The 21,573-nt window shown below is 34.4% G+C and overlaps 1 protein-coding gene across 1 annotated transcript in view; it reads left to right on the forward strand.

Annotated features, from left to right (window-relative positions):
* Positions 1-4,544, forward strand: part of Rgs21 (regulator of G protein signaling 21) — a 47,788-nt gene extending 43,244 nt beyond the window's left edge. The window contains exon 5 of the mRNA XM_036201744.1: positions 4,341-4,544. Within this exon, the coding sequence (XP_036057637.1) occupies positions 4,341-4,544 (204 nt within the window). The remainder of the gene's footprint in view (positions 1-4,340) is intronic.
* The last annotated feature ends 17,029 nt before the right edge of the window (positions 4,545-21,573 follow it).

The following is a 21,573-nucleotide window of genomic DNA, read 5'->3' on the forward strand; positions in this document are numbered from 1 at the left end:
CTTCAAAGGCCATTTCAAACCTCATATTCTTGGGAGAGACCAGCTTCTTGAAAGCATTTTTTTTCCTTTTGGATTGACTTTTCATTATGAATTTCTTCACAACCTCACATTTTTAGCACAGTTCCACACAATGCTTTAATAAACACCCTAAATGAGCTAAACTCAGGGAATATCAGATATAAAATGGCGAGCTTTAAAGTATCTAATACATTTTCCTAAACAATAAGAACATAAATGACATCATTTTATAGTTGTATGTGACAGTTAACATAAAGGATACACATGAGAACAATTAGCACATCAGTATTTACATTCCACTTGAAATTGTTTCCCTGTTTTAAATCATCTTTATATATTCTTACAAATTATTTTTAATTGAATTCATTTTTCAAAATCTTTGTCACTGGATAAAATAGACTTGCTAAGAAAACTAAACTACAAAGAAAAGAGGACAGACTAATGGAAATTAATATCCATTCTGCTGTTATTTGTGAGAGATGTAGAAAATGAACAATTTAGAAAAAAATGGGTAGGATAGAAAATAAAAGACAGGTTAATTTTCATCCCTTGAACTGTTGAGTGCCTTTGTTGTAACAAGTCTCCTTTCTTGGATAACCAAAATTAAACTCTTACCAATGACTAAAGCTTTCATACACAAATCCGTTTATAAACATAAACCTAATTCTCAAGACTTCTACATCAAAATTACACATAATAACAAGAAAACAACAGAGATATCTCTTCTGTGATACTGTGACTCAGATGTCACAGTGGGTTGTTTCACATACATATCACAGAAAATTAATGGAATTCCATAATGTTTATATAATAAACAGCATTTTGGTAAAAATGATATGCTAATACATTACATAGTGTTGTGAAGAAAAGATTTTATATGAAATATGAAAGAGAAAGGAAAGACCTTAAGTAGTTAAACCTAGACAAAAGTGAAAATGAAAAACATTACTGTGAAGCTCCAAGATCAAAGGCACAATTTACACAGACATAGAAACACACACATAATCACACACACACACACACACACACACACACACACACACACTAATTATTGGTGATTAAGGAAGAAAGAAGCGTCAAGGATGACTTCTGTGTGTCAAGCTTGAAGAAGTTGAAGAAAAAAATGACATTTATATAAACATGTGGGTATGATGTTTTTGTCCTTGACATTAAACTTAATTGCCAAGACACATCTTCATAAAACTACTTATTATCTCCTGGGAACAAAGATATGCTCATCACTGTGTTATCAATAGCTGAGGATGGCAGTTACTTGGCTGGAAAGCAAGCACGTCAGAAATGAATACATTTTGGAAATAATATTAATTAGAATTAATAGATTTAAATGGAATTCTTTTTAAATTTCGGAATTATTTTAAATAAATATACAACCATTTCTTCACTTGAGTTTTATAATATGTATTTATTGGGTCCTTAGCCATCTGATGAATGCAGAAAGTGTAAATATCTGACAGATTCTCTGTGAGGAAAACCTTTTGTGAGATCACGATTTTTTTTAATCTGCTCATAATCTCACAGGGAAAATATTACTTCAATTTAATCTGAAAGACAAAAAAAGTCTTATGGAAGACTTATATAAGAAAACCAATTTTGTTAAGCAGGATAACATGAAAAACATGTGCAGAAGTAGCCAAACACAGAGAATATGCTGGGAATTTCCTAGCTTTCTTAGAGTATGAAGTGTACATAGAAACAGGGGGGGTACATCTCAGTGGTAGAGCTGTTGGCTGCAGAGTGGACATAGAACAAAAGAAATGGGTAACTCAGGACTACACCACAAAGGTCATGAATGCATACATCAGACATGGTTATGATCACAAAGGTGGTATGATGATAGTGAAGGTAATGATAATGGTGACTTGGAAACAGTATATATAACTATTCAGTAGGCACCAATTAATGCTATGGTCAGTCAAACCTCTTCTGAAGAATGTCTAAATGTAATAGGAGGTTAAGTTATTCCACATATCATCAGGGGGATATAAATCACTAAAGATGCTGTTGAAAAATTTCAGCAATGAGGAAACAAATTGTAGCTTATATTCACATATCTCTATAACACATGATACTTATAAGAAACAGGTTAGCATGGGTGTTTGCAAGACAGGACAATTTCCTGAGAGTAGTCACTGTTCATTCATCCATTCTACTACAATGAAGGCTAAATTCTTTATCACAGCACATAAGAGCCACTATACCTGGCTTGGCCTTCTTCAAATCACACACTACTCAGAAATCCAGTTTCTTCTCTTGCAAATTACATACCAGCAAACCAAGCAAGTATCTCTTTATAACATCAAATTCTTTCTTGCATCAGGATTTTGCACTGTTTATCTGTCAGAAATCTTTCTCCAAATTCTTAGATCTGACTTTGTATTGTTCAGTTTTAATTATGACAAATTGTATTTCACCAGATGTCTGTCGCAAAAATAGAGAAAACATTTGGCACATAATAGACAGCCCAGTCACTTGGATCCACCAATGGATCTTCCTCTTGTTATATCATCTGACTATCAATAGACTAGGCATCAATTTTAGAGGATAGATTTGAAAATGATCGTGTGCCCTAGTAAATAAAGAAGGAGCAACTAATTCCAGGTCTGAGGATGTTTAATGAAGTTTCAACATTTTATTTGGATCTTTGAAGAAGGACCAAAGAAACTGATCAAAAAGGTAAAAATATAGATGGATCTGGGACCAATGAGTATCTGAAATCCTCATCAAAGGAAAGTATATGAGGCCTGATCATGCTCTTTTGATGACTTTCCCAATTCATTATTTTTTATTAATATTTTCCCTAAAATAATAATGGTCACTAAAATATTTTATGATATTTATTCATTGATAAATGTAACTCTTTACAAGCCTTTATTGTTCTCTTTTTGCCTGGATAATTAAAAGTATAGATTTGATTTTCTCATACACAAGGCAAGTTAGGAGTTGATTAGATTTAATTACAGCTCTGTCTACCTATCACTTAGCCTCACTTCAGTGCTACATAAGTGGAATTTATAAGTTTTTCTTTACCAAATTCCCAAATTGTAGCACTTTATCAGTTCTCACATTTTTTCCTGAGATATTCTCATTATATTCTATAAATATCTATTGATTTCTTATTATGTGATGAACATTCAGCTAAGTACTACAAATGATGATAAATGAGATACAGCACCTGCCTTTGGGGAGCTTATAACATTAAGATGCAAATATATTTTATATGTCAAGAATATTTTTAGTTTAATTCAGTTACCTTGGATAAAACTTTTGCTGCTCAAATATCCTGGAATATGGATAGAGAAATTGGTCTGAACTTTAACAGTTTTTCTGGAGAATGGTGTGTTCCAATATAATAGAACTCTACTAGGCCCTTCTGAAGAATGATGTGTTCCAATAAAATAGAACCCTGTTGGGCCCTTCTGGAGAATGGTGTGTTCCAATATAATAATAATAGAACTCTTAGACCATTCTGGAGACACAGCATTGGGGTTTTTTTGTTTGTCTGTTTTTTGGTTTTGTTTTGTTGTTTGTGGTTTTGGTTCTGGATTTTTCATAACAGGGTTTCTCTGTGTAGCTTTGCTCCTTTCCTGGATCTCACTTTGTAGTCCAGGCTGGCCTCAAACTCACAAAGATGCGCCTGCCTCTGCCTCCTGAGTGCTGGGATAAAAGGCATGTGCTACCACCACCTGGCCCGACAACATTGGTTTTGGTTTCTTGCTGTGGTAATGGTTGTGGTATTTGTTTGTTTGTTTTTAATTGTTTGTATGTGTGTGTATATACTTGAACATATGCACAAGTCTTCAAGAGGAATAATGGTAGTGAAGAAAAGGTATAATTTGATTTCATTTTGCTAAATAGGAAGAAGCAAATTAGAAAAGCAATTCTATGGGAGTCCAAAAAGTTTGCTAAATACATTGGGGAGTGGTAAAATACAATCTAGGATATTATAGTTATTCCTAGGTAAAGTACACATTTGGAATTCAGATCAATGTTAGAAAAAAATAAGCTGGTATAAAAGAAAAGATATTTCAAATCATAATGTGTCTTGTGTGCATTTTCATTTTGCCTTTTTAAAATATTAGAAGTCAGCTTCAGCTGTTTCCTGTCAATGCCACCCCCTCTCAAGCTATGACCAATTTTAAAACCAAGAATGTGTTTATCATGTCAAAAATAAATGCATGATCTTGCTGATATTTTCCATCAAATAAGTATGTGTTTGCAAAAATTCAGCAATATATGTATCCTGATAAGTCATCCATGTTTGAAAAATCTCATGTAATTATATGCAACCTTGTTTTCTACAGATTAACATTGACTTCAGTACCAGAGATCTCATCTCAAGGAATATTGCTGAACCAACTCCAAAATGCTTTGATGAGGCTCAGAAATTAATTTATAGCCTCATGGCCAAGGATTCATTTCCTCGTTTTCTAAAGTCAGAAATTTATAAGAAACTGGTAAATAGCCAACAGGTTGGAAATCATAAAAGATGGCTGCCTTTCCTGTAAAAAAGGTAAAAGAAAATAGTACACTAAAAGGCTACAATATTTAAAATATACTAACAATAAAAAACATTGTAGGGTTTAGAAAATGTTTTTACTTCATCAGAATTCATATGTATGTGTGTGTATATATATATATATATATATGTGTGTGTGTGTGTGTGTGTGTGTGTGTGCGTACATATATATGTGAATATCTAAATTGTGTGTTACAAATTTAGGCATTTTATTAGGTACTTATAAGTCTACTGGAAGAATACAGAATGACTTCATGAAGACAAATATACTTTCAACCATAAGTGAATAATTTTATACATTATAATTTCAAGAAAAATATACATATTTTTATGTCACAAAGTTGAGGACTGCTTAACATCACATACATCATTTTAAATACCATTTGCATTATTCAAAAACCTCACTTCTGTAAAAGGAAAAGTTCTGAACCTAAACATAATTTTTTATTTGCTGGATTCAGCTGTTCCTTGTGAACTATAATTGATAATGTGATGATTGTCTAAACTACTGTGGCTTTCAAGTTAAAAAGAAACTTAATGGATGTGTGCACACTTATGGATAAGCCTGATAGTTCCAGACACCAATTTTTTTCAAAGTCTATTACTTGGCTCAACAATCACCTGACATAGACATGTGTATATGAAAAGAGCCTTATGAGTGGTGGATTTTATATTCTCCTACTAAGAGAAATAGAGACAAAAGAGGCAAAATCAACTGCAAATGATGATTAATGTAGCAGTGACTGTCCCATAAAGCAAAAAGTTATTGCAGTATCATCTATTCCTTTGTGGGTTAAGAATCTATTTGCTCACTCATTCTATTTGCTAGAATTTGCCCATAATATCCAAATAAAATTTAAAATTTTTATTTTCCTAAATGATTTATTTATGTAAATGTGACAAAAATAAATTATTTCTGTATAGGAAAGGTTGTAATGATTCAACAGATCATTGTGTTTCCATTTTATTTTTGCAGATTTTATGTCCACTGCCATTATCTATTTGAGGCTGAGAGTTACAAAACGGAGGGAAAACACCAGAGACTTACTTTGTTTCCATGAACTATTCATTTGGTAGACAAAAATCTTGCCTCCCCCTCATCATGGAAAACCAACACTTAAACACATGCAAATGGACTATCCCCTGCGTACTTGCAAATTCTTCCAAGCCCAGCATAATACAAATGAACTGACATGTTTGGAGATTTTTGTCTACTAGTGTAATATAGTTATACTATAATAGCATTTCTTCTGGAGGTTCTAACGTCAGTATCTTTTTTAAAATGGGATATTTTACTTATTCCAGGAAATGTAAAGCATCCAAAAATCATAAAATCATATTCTTACTTCCAAATAGAGAGGAAAAAATAAACCCTGAGAGCTCCGTTGTTTCTTGAGATCACACATCTGGTGAGTGACAGAGCCATAAGAGCAGTGGATGTCACCACATTGTCACACTGACGCTTGATCCAAGACAGCAGTGTCATCCCTTTCCACTTGACTCGCACCGAAATGTGTAATCTGAACTCCTACAAATCCTCCCACACTCTGGCAGGGTGCCACAAATGTTTGAATCATCTCTACAGTCGGTTTGTAACTTATTATCAAACAGCAAAACTTTTATCATTGGCTTTACTGAAGTAAAGGAGCCTCCAATCCCATGGCCACCACCTTGAGGCCATAGGAGCTTGATATATCACACAGTAATGTACTGAGATCAGCATTGTTTGTTTAAAACTGGCTTTTAAATGACCTCTTACAGAATACCAACCTAAGATTTGCCATAGCAGACCCCTCTTTCTACCACCTCTACTCACTTTCTACCATGAGTCATAATTCTAGGGCTTCCAATCAGAAAGCGAATCAATGACAAGATTTTGAAATATTCAGTAATGAGGATTTTAGGAAAATATCGTGAGTACCTCCTCTATTCATGATTCTGTTCATGACTCTTTCATACTGCATGTTATGTTAATCCATAGTTATCATGAGTGACTCTATAAATGTAAATGAACGAAGAAAAGTTCCTTAAAAATGTGAAAAAAGGAAACATCTCGATTATGAAATCAAATATGCAATAGTGTTGTAATGCCATTTTAAAGTATTTCCACTGGATTAAAGAAATGGGATTATTAAAATCTAAAACTAAGCCATCACAGGCTAATAAAATTACAAGATAATTGAGCAGAAAAGACTTGTATATTATAAGAGGATTCTTTGTATTGTTTTAGCTTTTATGTTTGTTTTTTTATTTTTTGAGATAAGGTTTCTGTCCATGAGGCTGGCCTCAAACTCACACTCTTCAAGCTTTGACCTCAGACTACTGGGATCATAGTCATGAGCCATCTCACCCACGTATTTGCCTTTTCCATTTTCCAACACTTCTTACAGAGTAAGTGTTTGCAGGAGAGATTTCCCATCAGTAGATTACACTGAAGAAAGTCAGATGATCTATTTTCTAAAAGAACCTTAGACTCTAATAATTGTATGTGTTACAATAATCATAAATTTACTATAGATTATTTACATATCAAATATTAGTAATTTGATTAATCTGTAATTTTCCACTTACACAAATGTAGTTTCTTATGTCTAAGTAGGAAATATCTATTCCAATTTCAAGATAAAATCATCAGACATTTTTTGATACTATCAAATTCTAAAACCTTTTGGCATTACAAATACAATCTAATCTCCAACATGACCTTCCCAAACTCACTTCTGTTTTCTGCCTACCTTGGAGAGAAGCCATTCCATCATTTTTGTTGCTTCATTTTCTCTGAGGTAGTTCTTAAGATGTGTGGCCTAGCAATTTTGTGTTCCACCTGGCTCTTGGTAAGGGTGTATGCTACTTAATAAAAGCAAAGGAATGTTTGTTCTGTTTTGTTTCCAGTACCCTGTAATGAATATTAGCATCATTCTATATTTTTTAAACAATAGTAACATTCAGGATCACAACATTGAGGATAGCTGAGATTTTTTTCTTTTCCATAAAAATTTAGGTGGAGATCATTTCTGTGATCCTAGACTTCCCCTTTATTCTGTATTGGTAAACTTCATGCATTCCCATCAAAGACCTTCAGTAGTGAGCCTCTCTTACTCCCTCAGCACACATCAGAAATGTTAATTCTCTATCTCTCAACTTAACAATAGGAAAAGAAAAACCCTTACAATATTGTTAAATATTGAGTGGATGATATTCCAAGTCATGAAAGATATACAGTAATGTAACTGTAATATAAGCACTTAGTTTGGATCACTATAGAAAATCCAAACATTTGTCAGGGGGTTGGGGAACCAACAGAAAAAAAAATTCTCTTTGAGAACTACACAGAATGTTCAGTATCAACATCACTAATCTTCTCAGATTTGCTTCCCATGCCAAAAAAAAAAAAAAAAAAAAAAAACAAAAAACAAATCTGTCTCTAGACTTCACCCACACAAGTTTTATACAGCAATTTGAATACAATTATGGCTGATATTGGTCTGCTTTACTTTCCAGCCACATAGTAAAGCAATTTATTTCATAGTGCTGTCAATTAATTTAAAATGAACTCTTTCTACAACTATGTAAAAAGGTGGGGTGTTGTCAGAACAGTAATCAATTATTATGTGTATAAAGAGTCACAGGCCATGTGCCTCTTTTCATCAGATTTTCCATTGCATTTTAATGGGTAAATATCAGGAATGAATGTTAAGTGGTAGCTACTTAGAGAATGCCATTGAAGAAAAAAATGTGTTTTAATGAGTGCTATTTAAAGATTGTATTAGAATACAGAATATATACATAATTACTTCTAATTTTAAATGAGTAGACACTGTAAGTGAAACAAAGGCTGTTTTTCCTCTTTATTATTAATGCATATTAACTGAACAAAACACTGTGTTTCTCTGTGATATTTTCATACAGATGCGTAATATACCTTGATCACTTTGACCATCTCACCCTCCACTATCCTCTCTTTTATTCCCCAACATCCCCTTCTATTTTCACAAAAGATTTTAATTTTTAAGAAACCATATCCTGTTTTCCCCTTTTAAGTAAGGGTGGTTGTAAACCATGTACATTGACACATACTATTAATTCTACCACTGTGACAGGAGGAACTCAAGTTTGAGGACTACCTAACAGATTGTGTGTGTGCAGGTGTGTGTGTGTGTGTGTGTGTGTGTGTGTGTGTGTGTGTGTGTGTGTGTGTGCACTTGCATGCGCACGCATACATATTTCCAGATGTATTGTAACAGAAAAATCCTAATGACATTTAATCAAGTTATTGTTCTTCCATTAAATAGCTAAGTTTAGTGTTTTGTCAATATTAAAGATTTTGAATATAAAATTATCATTGTGTGTATGTGTGCATGGGTACATGTAAATGTCCACATGTGTGTTTATGTATATGGAGATCAGAAGTGATGTCAGGTATCTTTTGACGACTTTTGGGTTTTTGTTGTTGTTGTTGTTGTTGTTGTTTTGGTTTGGTTTGGGTTTTGGTGTTTCAAGACAGGGTTTCTCTGTGTAGTTTTGATGCCTGTCCTGGAACTCTCTCTATAGACCAGGCTGACCTCAAACTCACAGAGATCCACCTGGCTCTGCCTCGAGAGTGCTGGGATTAAAGGCGTGCGCCACTCCGCTTGGCTCTTGATGATTTCTTACTTTAACATTTGAGAAGGGGATCTGTAACTGAAGCCGGCACTCTTCAGTTAGCTAAACAGGCTGGAGTTGCTTCAGTACCAACCCCGCACTTGTAAGTATGGAGTAACTTAGCTACAGTCCTCACGCTTGTGTGACAAGCACATGTGTGAACTGTGGCTCTGAAAATTTTCTCATTCAATGCCATGTTTTCCTTACATAACTTTAAGCATTTATTTCTGTTTTCAAAAGGAAGAATTTTTTTGAAACATTTAGTTCTTTCCAATGGTATGGGTTCTTTGTTTAAACAACTTTACTTCTTTATGTATTTAGAAAAAGAGTTTATAATACTTGAAACATTAATGTTGGAAATGGTGATGACTTAGACAAAGATATAATAAATGGCTGGTACATTTAATAAAAACTAATGAGAAATAATACAGATTTTGTAATTTAGTTGTATTGAATGCTTATAATTATTCCTTGTAGTTTTCAATAATAGTGTTATTTTTACAGTGTCAGTGTAGGTCTTTAAATAATAAATATTTTGTGCATAATACCTTTGAATTACTGTTTTCATTCTACTTTCCAAATGTGTATTGTTTACTCTATAAATATAATCCTGAATTCAAAATCATGTGTTTTACACAGAAGTTTAGAAAATCACTATTGTTAGATAGGAAAAAGTACAGCTTTATATTAGCCATTTAAATAATTAATTTGGGTTTAAAATCTATGAAAATATGCCACAACCCTTGGTTTAAAAACCAGGACACATTAGGGAAGATTTACATTTATGATTAGCTACTGAAACTTTAACTTTAAAATAATTGTTTCTTGTACAATAAATCCATTGTTATATTTGCAGGTTTTCCTTCTAGAAGCAATCTCTTTAAAAAATTAAATAAATCCTAACAGTTGAAGGATACAGATTGAACTCCAACAATGTTTTAGGCAAGTAAAATTCATTTCTCCAAATATGGATTTTATATTAAGTAGAATGTTGATGTCATAACATAATGACTTAGAAAAATTTGTAAACCTGTTGAAAAACCTAAAGACATATGTATACATGAACAGCATATATATTAACTTAATGAACTTTTTATGAGTAAGTTTCCATTTGGGGAAAAGTTAATGACTTCAATCCTTAGAAACTGTTGTAATTAAAATAAGAATAAAGCCTTAGAAAAATCATAAAATGAAACAATATTAATCAAGTCAGATCTATTTTCCTGATCAATACCTTTCTTAAAATAAGAGAAATAGGATACAATGTATTCATTTTGTCATTCATGAAAAATTAGAAAACAATCATGAATTGTGAAACATGAGATCATTTCTTGTCAATATTATGGACTGTTACAGTATACTGTGTTTAATAACTACTGTCTAACTAGTTGTCAGAATTTCTTACTAAAACACTTTTGAGATAGGCTATAAAAATAACAAAATATTGTGGTGATACTGTGTCTCCCAATGTATTGTGCACACTAATAAATTTATCTGGGGTCAGAGAACAGAACAGCCACTAGATAGACATAGAGGCCAGAAAATGGTGGCACACACACCTCAAATCCTAGCATTCTAGATCCATCTGGATCTTTGTGATTTCAAAGCCACACTGGAAACAGCCAGTGGTGACATATAGCTTTAATTCCTGCACTTGAGATCTCATGTCTTGTTTGGGAAAGACACATGCCTTTAATCTTAGGAAATGATGGCAGGAAGCAGAAAGGTATATAAGACATGAGAACCAGGAACTAGACCCCTTTTGAGCTTTTAGCTTTTAGCAGCAGTTCAGCTGAGATCCATTTGGATGAGGATTAAGAGGCTTTCAGTCTGAGGAAACAAGTTCAGCTGAGGAATTGGCAAGGTGAGGTTGGATGTGGCTTGTTCTGTTTGTCTGATCTTTCAGCATTCACCCCAATACCTGGCTCTGGGTTTGTTCTTATTAATAAGATCTTTTAAGGTTCATGTAACAAAAGATCTTTAAAAAAACATAAAATTATACCACAAACCACACAAGCCCTGGGTTATAGTTTAAAATATCTGCTCAAAGAAAAATATCATTAAAATAACTAAAGCCAAAATAAGATCATAATATGCTTGCATATAAATTTTGATATTCATGTTGCCACCTCTTAGTATGTAACAATGAAGAACTGAACTCATTTCAATGAAATGAGCTGATAAAGGAAATTATGGATCAATATGTGGTAAATACAGTGGCTACCTAGCAAACAGAACAAAGAACTCAAGAGCAAAATGTAAAGATACAGAGAAAAATGTATAGACACTAGGAAACAGAATACAGAGCACAGGAAACAGAATACTGAGCACAGGAAACAGGATATAGTACACAGGAAACCGGATATGTAGCACAGGATACAGAATACAGGGAAGATGGCACAGGATACAGAATACAGGGAAGATTTAGAAAGAAATAATGAGAATGAACAAAAATCATCCTGCAATAAACGAAGAGAGTCAAGCATCTGTTGATTTGTAGGTTTTGTCCCTGAAAGAATGGAATAATAATGGTGGAGTACAACAAAGTTTCTTGGTAGAGATTCAGGCTGACAAAATCAAGGTGATGATGTCACCTGGGAGGAAATTGTTGAACTTCCTTTGTGGGGCTCAGCTATTCCATCCATCACATGCTTGACAAGGGTATGAGGAGGAGCTGTATGGTGCAGCTAATATATCCAGCTTCTGTCAGCAGTTAGAAATACACAGATAATTCACTTTTGAGTGAAGAGACTTTCTCTTCTCTCATAAAACTGCTCACTGTTCTATAGCCAGTTTGGTTTACACTCTTCATAACAAGCATCATGAAAACGTTGTGTCCGATCACTATTCTCCTGTTAACTTTTGAAATCTTTAAAAGAAAATCATCATGGGATAATATTGCAAATATTCTCCATGTAAGCACACAGTTGAAGAGTAAAGTTTATTTAACCCGGTGATCATCAACAAGTAGTTATTACTCAAGACTTTCAATAGTGCATAACCAAAAGTGATTTGCTATCTTGCTTTCAGTCTAGAACATATGTGATATTCTCAAGCATTCCTTTTGTTATCAGCTGCCTATTGCCTAGATTCCTAAGCTTAGCATCAGTGGTCATTTTTTTTTCTTGGTTCTTCAACATTCTTTGTAACTAATGACAGATACCACTGATTCTCTACCTCCCTCCCACCAACAGTGTTATCATCATAGTCATGGATCACATTCCTTTGGCTTTTCTAAAGACTTGGCTAACTGGCCCATTCTTTGACACACTTAGCATGTTTATTTTACTTTTGTTCTTTGCCTAAGACTATGTTCTGAGCTGAAATGTTATCAGGTCTTCTCCTTTCTTGAAATCTTAAGTGGACAGTCTCTCCTCAAGATAATTACTAAACTTTTAAATTTCCAAGAATACAAGTCTTGCTTATATCATCCTCATCTCTTGACTGCTTCTACTCTTCCACCACAACACCATCTAATGTTCCGCTAATATTAAAATATGACCTGTATCATATTTGACTAATTCATATCAAGGATCTGGTACTATTGCTTATTTAATATCACCATGTTGAACTTCCCTTGGTGAAATTGTTATGACCATTCAGAATTTGAAAACCATTTTTTTCTGTGACCATAGCCTGCTGACATGGAAAAAGGGTTGGCAAATGATCCAATTCCGCATCCTCACAAGTGGCCATAAGTACACCTAAATTCCAAATTCATATTAAAAAAATCCACTAAGAGATTGAAAACTCTTTAGTTCCTAAAGAGAACTGTGAGGGTTCCAAGTTTCTTTCCTTTCATATGAAAGCATTTGTATCTTGCTAACTGTTTCATGAGAGGTGATGGTAAAGAGCATTTCTTATTAAGATGCCAGGTAACTGTCATGAAATCAAAGGTTAACAGAAGGTCATGAAATATCTACCCTATACCTTTGTTCTTCTTAATTGTTGTGTTCCTTAGCAGCCTGTGAAAATCTTATTAAACCTGATCAGCTCCAGGTTGACTAGGAAGTGATAGCAATTAGTAAATCACATGTATTACTTAAAACATGATTCCTATAAGGTGACTCTGTTCTTTCAGGTTCAGTGTCACAATGTTTATCTCTTGATTTCATGTCAATCATTTAAGAAATGCTCCAATTTATCGTTGTAATTTATCTTAAAGGAATGAAAACCTAAAGAAATGATCTGAATGTAGAAATTACTACAGGTCTTGTCTTCCAAATGTAAGAGCCCAATCTAGTATATTGTCAGCACTTGGTCTACTCATGGCAGTCACCTATGTTAAACTTCAGAAAGGACAATACTTCAGGAACTCAGACCCCAAAGCACACACTCCCCCCCATAATTTCTCAATCCTCATATGTGCACATGGGTCCTTGTGTAGCAGAAATCTTAACAGGTCTTATTAATAAGATCAAACCTGAGGCCAGTTATTGGGGTGACTGCTGGAAGATCAGAGGCACAGAACAAGCCACAGCTTCCTCACCTTGCCAGTTCCTCAGCTGGTCTTGTTTCCTCAGACTGCAAGCTTCTGAGTCCTCATCCAGAATGAATCTCAGCTGAACTGTGCTGCTCCAAAGCCTAAAAGCTTAACCAGCCAAATGCTGAATCAGCCAAATGCTTCTAGTTTCTGGCCTTCATGCCTTGCATAATTTTTCTCTTTCTGCCATCACTCCCTGGGATTAAAGGCGAGTGTCACCGTGCCTGGCTGTTTCCAATGTGGCTTTGAACTCACAGAGATCCGCCGGGTTATGCTTCCCGAGTGCTGGGATTAAAGGTGTGTGCTACCACTGCCTATCCTCATGTTTCATATTGTAGCCGTCCTGTTCTCTGACCCCAGATAAATTTATTTTGGGGAACATACAATATTTCGGGGATCACAATATCACCACATCCTTGAGCTAATAATCACTGGGGAGAAGTGTCTCTTTGGATGGAATTTCACCCTCAGTGAACCCCAGCTAGTCCTGGTCCCTTTCTATGAAAAAATATAACTGTCCTGTTGTCATAATACAAAAAAGCAAGTAAGATTTCTAAATGCTACTCATCCCTTAAAATTGACCATTTTCATGTTTTAAAACGCGGTGGTGGCGCACGTCTTTCATCCCAGCACTTGGGAGGCAGAGGCAGGTAGATCTCTGTGAGTTCGTGGCCAGCCTGGTCTCCAAAGCAAGTTCAGGGAAAGGTGCAAAGCTACACAAAGAAACTCTGTCTCGAAAAAACAAAACAAAACAAAATAAATAAATAAATAAATAAATAAATAAATAAAACAAATGAGATTTTAACTATAATGCACGTGTTTTCTAAAATAAGTTCTTCCAAACAAAAGTTTGTTTCCAGACCAACATACCAATCTTCTGCAAAGGCTTCATTTAGATTTAATTGCACAGCAATTGTTAAGCAATTCACCTTTATTGAGTCTTCCTAAAGTACTTAGTTTAGTCTTTATTGAATTAAAATCCTGTCTTCACTAATTTTATCTGCCAGTACATTATTTAATTAAAGCCTGCAGTTACAATGAAAATTAAAGCTTGAGAAACAGTAAACTGTGCCTGTCTCTTGAAAAACTCACAAGTTTACTGGCGTAAGCAGATGGGCACTGGCTGTAAGGAGTCACTACCGCCTGCACAAACAGCATCACCTTAAACAAAAACATCAATGTGAGCCCAAATGTAAACTCTGTGCTTCTGAGGCTTGTATCACAATAGCTTATGCTCATCAACTACATCCAGTGCATCACATCAGTGGGGATGAGGGTTGCTGACCATGGAAAGGGTTCTGGACGTATGGGAGGAGAGAACACATGGGAAGTCTTTATAGCTTGCTGTTAATCTTGCTGTAAAACTAAATTGCTCTGAAAAAAAAGTACTCTTTAAAAATATTGAAGAAAATCAAAGAGTACAGAAGCTTTAATTCTGATTCTATTAAGGAACTGTCTAGACTCTGAAATGAGCAATATAGGAAAATTTATCCTTATTTGTCTAAAGCAACATTGCATGAGAATGCAGGTTGGATCCTGAACAGAATGGAGAGAGGTTGCTCATTTGTGCCATGTTAATATATACCACGTTAACTGTAAAACCCCTCCTTACCTTGTGAACTAACCAAATAGGTTGTTGGAATTCATCTGCTAGTCATAATTCGCCAAATACAGCCCTAGACAATACTATTATCCTTGAAGAAGCAATTACAAAGTGATCTATCCAGTATGATGGCAAAAATTGTACCATCTTCACTTCTTTCATTGTCAAGTATTAAAAAAAATTGCTAACAACAAATACAGAATTGGAGACACAAAGAATTAGCTCAAATCCCAAAGGAAGATGTAGAGACAAGAAATGAGCTTAGCTTTTGAGCATTTACACCCATATTTCTGTATAAATGATGTATACATTTATACATAAATAATGTATTTACTATACATACAGCAATACATATGTGACTATAAGTAGTTTTAATGAGCTAAAAATTACACAAGTTTCTTAGTTGTCCCTTTTATATTATAGTACACAACATGCTTTAGGAGCAGCTCAACCAGTATCATACTCAATATTGCATGCTGGACAATACATCCGAAGCTATTTTTACAATGTCAATGCTGTCTGACGATTTAAAAAGTTAGAAACAGAGAAAAGGTAGATAGAAAGAAGAGTAAAATTTTAAAAAGAAAAGAAAGAAAGTAAATGTGAAGGACAACACCAGGAAGAACTGAGAAGACCAGGCACAACACACCATAATGCACATAGATTCTTAACACTAATTTGGGGTTCTATACAGTGAAAGTTGGCAGTGTCCAGTAAAACACATATATAAAAGGTGGTATAGTCAGAAACATAAAGAAAAAAATCTATAAAATACATGTAGGTTATTCAACTCAAATATTTTTCTTACCACTGAGTAATATAATTATCATAGGAAATATTGTAAAGTTAATATTAAAATATACTAGCTTTTCAGAATGAAAATCATTGTAACTCACTATGTTTCTCAAGTAATTTAAATTCTTAAGCATAATATGAAAATTATTGCCATGAATTTATTTTCCTAAATCTAGAGTATAAAATGAAACAGCATTTGAGCCCTTATTTGAGTGATAAATGAAATTTTGCTTCAGGAAATATATGCATTTTGAAAAAATAACCTGAATTATTTAAAATTTTTGCTTGTTCCAACTGGACTTTTAATGATTAAAGGTATGATCCCAAATTCATAAAAATAAATTATAATGTTCTATGAATGTGAAGTAATAATTAATAGTAAGTCATTTGGATATTGGCTAATTTTTAATATATATATTCAGACACGAACTGAACAAATACAAATTTGTATTAAGCATGGCTATTTTAGATACATACTTGGGGAAAATATGATTTCTTAGAGATGTGTAATACAAGAATATAATTAAAAGAATTTAATGATAAAAACTATCTGAGAAGTTTTAATTGCAAAACCCAAGGTTACTTTTTTCAGAATTCAAATAATAAGCTTAGGAAAGTAGAAAGTTTTTAACACAAAGAAGCAGTGTGCTGACTTTGAAGTGCTATGCACTACATCCTGCACAGGGATTTTTACCATTACTGTGACATTGAATAAATGCACATGCCATATCATGAAGAAGCACTCCTCAATGACAATCTAAGCTAAGTGCATGACAACCTACCATCAGCAGAGGGCTGCAACATATGCTACATGAAGTACATGTCAAAATGAAAGCAATAGTTAATTAATTCCACATCACAGTGCTTAAAATGATGCATCAACTTTCAGTTCTCACTGTGATGTTTATGAGATACTGCACAAATTTTAATCTAACAAGTTAATCTACTATGGTTTCTGAGATACCAGAGATACAAACTATTCACCCTAAGACCAGAAAGTACTGCTATGAGTAATAGATACTACCAGTAATGAACAGCCAGACTGTCAGTATTTTTGAGCTCTAATTTCCACAGAGTGGTAGATAGAGGATGAGGTGACATCTGTGTGCCTGGCATTTTTTGTTTTTTATTTATTTATTTATTTATTTGTTTGTTTGTTTGTTTGTTTTTGTTTGTTTTGTTTTTCGAGACAGGCTTTCTCTGTGTAGCTTTGCGCCTTTTCCTGGAACTCAGCATTTTGTGTTTTAAGAAGGAAGTATGAGCTTAGGTAGTGTAAGTTTGTTACAGTGGGGTAAACAATGTTAGCACGGAATCAGGTAAAAACAAAAGTAGTCAAGGACTCTGTTGGCAAAACAGGCAGAAATGTCACAGACCTGTGGAGAACCATCCACTAACAGCCACCTAAATAGTAGAAAACAATCTCATCTGAAAGACCACGGGAGGGATACTGAGAAATTTTGTTTTATGGATCGTGAATTTTGTTTTGCAAAAAGCCATTCTATGAGGAGAAGGTAACAGTCAACAAAGGAAGCAGAGCAGCTGTCTTTTGCTGGAGAAGTGCTTCTCCATAGTAATGAGAAAGACATTAATTTGAAAGATGGGATTTGCTCTTTTGGAGTCTCTTCAACAAACCATGTACAAATGGACCAGAGAAATGTCCTAGATGAGGCATGTAATTTTTGTTTAAGGGCAGTCATATTTTAGGTTAAACAGATTGCAACGAAAATGTGTCACAAGAGTGATTACTCAACTGAAATATCACTGTTCCCACCTCAACCCTTTGCTATTTTCTAACAAGAAACCATCATTTTAAATCCTAAATTCATCCTATATGAACATATCAGTGCCATGCCACGTGTAGTTTCAGAGTTATATGATTCTGCAGTTGGCCAACGTTGCCCACATGAAAGAGCCATAAGCAGTGAGATATCAAAGGTAGATTCTAGATCAATTTAAATCAGTTCATGGAAATAGAGTGAGGCAGAAAATTCAGATATTATAAAAATGTTCCAAATAACCATATTTTCCACTACAGGTAGAATAAGACAACTCCTTACCAATTCACTCATTCATAAGTTCACAAACTCAGTTCATGTGTAGACTACATGCACTAAATAGCAATCGCAAGAAGTTTTAAGGAAAATGATTACTAGAAATATACATAAAGTATGGTTGGATTTTCTTCCTTGTAATTGCTCTCACTTATAGAATTTAAGCTATCTGTATACCACCTCTAATTATAATTGCTACAAAATGGAAAATGACATCTGTAATTTAACATATTGTTGTATAACATAAATATCTAAGAATGAACGCTTGACAGCTTGGAGTACTTTTTATTTCTTTTATTTTACTTATTATTTTGGCATTGTTTCTTTCCTGCAGAGTTTCAAAACTTGCCTACCTAACCATTTAATTTAACATACAAAATAACCAAGGTGTTAAGATCATGGAATGAGGCAGTCACTGTTCCAATTCTTACAACTTTCTAAGCATTTTTTTTAAAACAGAGTTCAAATATAGGTAGAAGCAGAGATGAGTTTAAGAGAGAGAAAAACACATACCTTTATCTCTCTCTCTCTCTCTCTCTCTCTCTCTCTCTCTCTCTCTCTCTCTCTCATGAAATGGGACAGATCACCAGAGTTGAAGAGATCTCAACGTCTGATCACCAACACGTTCAAGTGAGTGGTTCAGATGTATTCTGTCTACAGAGGCATTCACTGGTCTATTATTACAGCTGGCTCTGAAGGCATATGGTGTCTTTGTAAATTTCACTGCTCCTCTTCCCAAGCAGCACATGAGCAGCCAAGATTATAGATATCCACACAAAAGACAGCCAGAACTTCTCCTTTCGGCTTTGCTTGGTTTCCTGCTGATGTGCCACCAGTTACAGATATTAATATTCACACACTCCAGAAACCCTTATTGAACACTTATTATAAGACATACAATGAACGAATTTCTAAGGGATTCAAAAATGAATAGCATGCATAGGGTACCTGTTCTTTGTAAAGTACAGTTTAGCAACAGAGAGAAAATTAAACAAGCCCAAGAGATATATCCTTCTAAAAGAAGAGGCCAGAGTTCAAGGAAGAATACATCCAGCTCCAAGGCAGAGATGGAGAGCTCAGATAAAGCTTTGTAAAATAGCATCAAAGATTCTGTGTGCTGGGGTAAGAAGCAAGGTATTGAAGAGTTTAAGCACTAGGGTAACAACGTCAAAATTTTGTGCTAGGAAAGTAAATGTCTATAATGTTGAAATGTGTTACAAAATCAACCAAATTTCTGCTTCTAGATGTTAACTAAATTGTTTATTTACAATCACAAATGCAGGAATAGTCACCAAAATGTTGTATTTCTTTGACATATGAGCTATGAATTCCTCCAAAGCAAATGTTTACACATAGATGTAGGATACAGGGCTACAGAAACAGGAAACAAAACAAAGTTGGAAATGTGTTTTGCAATCTGGAACCCCTAACAAGTCGTTTACAACCCTACAAGTAGCTACAGTTATGGATAGCATAAATAAAAAGCACCTTGAGTTCATAGTTTGAGTGTCTGCCAATAGCCTGATGTGAGTGAAGGCTTCCTCTGAGGAGCAATGTTACTGGGAGGTGGTGAAACACTCTGGATGAATTCATGGAAAGGTTTTTGGGTCACTGAGGAATCCCCTAAGGGGAGACTGTGGACCAACAGCACATTCTGGCATTAGCACCAAATATTGGATTTTGAAACTTCAAAACTGTTATCTAAATTTTTATGTGCAGCCCATGTCAAATATTTCACCATACTGTTGTGAAACTGTCTAATTCACTCTTTTTTTCCAATGTCATTGCTTTTTCCATTAAATATTGTGTCATAGTTTGACTAACGCTCTAAAACTACTTCCTTATAAATGCCTCCTTTCCTGTCTCTAGACAATTCCCTTATTCCTGTAATCTGAGAGAGTGAGGTCATGGGTGGGAAATAAATAAATGAATAAATAAATACACTCTTCCAGGTATCATTCCAGCTAATCTCTAGAGTAGGTTCCCAGTGAGAACACCATGTGTGTTTTAGAATGATTTAGCCCAACCAAGCTGTAGAAGAGAGAAGACACATCTACCTGGTTGTTCTGGATCAAAATTCTTACTGCTAGAAAATTCATCTCTAAACTTTCATCCAGCTCAAAGTCGAAATATGGGAGGAAGGGAAAGAGAATCCTGGTTAAAAAAAAAAAAAAAAATCAACCGCATACTGCTAATTAGGTGTCTCCACTATGCTCCCAGGAAGTCCAGCCAGCCAATTAAGTCTAATTGCTGAACAGGAGGGCCTTTTAGGGTCCACCCCTACAGAGCTCACAGCAGTAGCTGCAGGGACATCTTTGCCCAGAGCAGGGCTTTAGTCACACACTACTCAAACTAATTTCAGTGACACTTTATTCTAATACACACAAGAGGAGAGAGGGCATATTCTACTTTTAAGTTGATGCTATATTATTTAGAATTGATTTCTAATTAATTTTGTTCCCTGAATTTCAATATATTCCCAAGCCTTTGCTACTTCAGTTAGTTTATGAAAATCAAGAGGAATGCTCAAAAAAAAAAAAAAAAATACACCTGAGGGGAAAAATGAGTGTAAAATTGTTATTACAAAATCTAAGATGTACAATTTAATGCAAATCAAAACTCACTATATAATTTTTAGATTGCACACTAAAAAATTTACTTTTTGTCTCTAATTGAGAAAATGTCATTTGAAGACATCCTTTTCCTTGTTCAGTACTTTTCAGCATCCTTATAATTAAGGTTTATCAGTTTGTGTTTTTCTCTAGCAATGATTGAAGTCAAACTGCAACACTGAGCTTGCCTCTTATTTTCTTATTTATTTTAATAAATTAGTAAGATGCTATGCCTCCCATTCACCATGACAGCTTTCTGCTGTGCCCAGCAACATGCCTCTCCACCTGACAAGCTTGTCCTACTTAGTTTCCAATATTTGCATTTAAAATGAGTTAATGCTGGATGTCATCCTTATTCAAGGCTTTCTGCAAAAGGGTTTGCATCCAGGTTGCTGCTGGAGTGTGAAAATTTTCCATACTGTATTCATTAGTCATACAAACAAGCAACTAGTACTTATATGAAATGACTGAGTCCAGGAGCTATTAGTTTTCCTTTCTGGAAGCATTATTCATTGCTCAACTTCTTTCCACATTCCCTTAGTCCTAGGAATACAAATGATAGGCCAAAAAAAAAAAATTGCTAGATATAATTAAATAATTACTATCTTTCAAGAAAAAAAATAAGTAAAGTGGATAGGGGAGAGTGTGTCTATGTAGCAAATACAGGGGAATGAGAAGAAGAAGGAAGAAAGAGAGAGAGAGAGAGAGAGAGAGAGAGAGAGAGAGAGAGAGAGAGAATCAATGACTAGACAAAAATTGTTACAAACAGGAAGAAACTTCAAAAGAGAAAGATACCTTACATAAGGTCTGTACAAGTAACAAATGTAAGCAAT

The sequence above is a fragment of the Onychomys torridus genome, chromosome 11, assembly GCF_903995425.1.
Source record: "Onychomys torridus chromosome 11, mOncTor1.1, whole genome shotgun sequence".
Classification (NCBI taxonomy): Eukaryota; Metazoa; Chordata; class Mammalia; order Rodentia; family Cricetidae; genus Onychomys; species Onychomys torridus.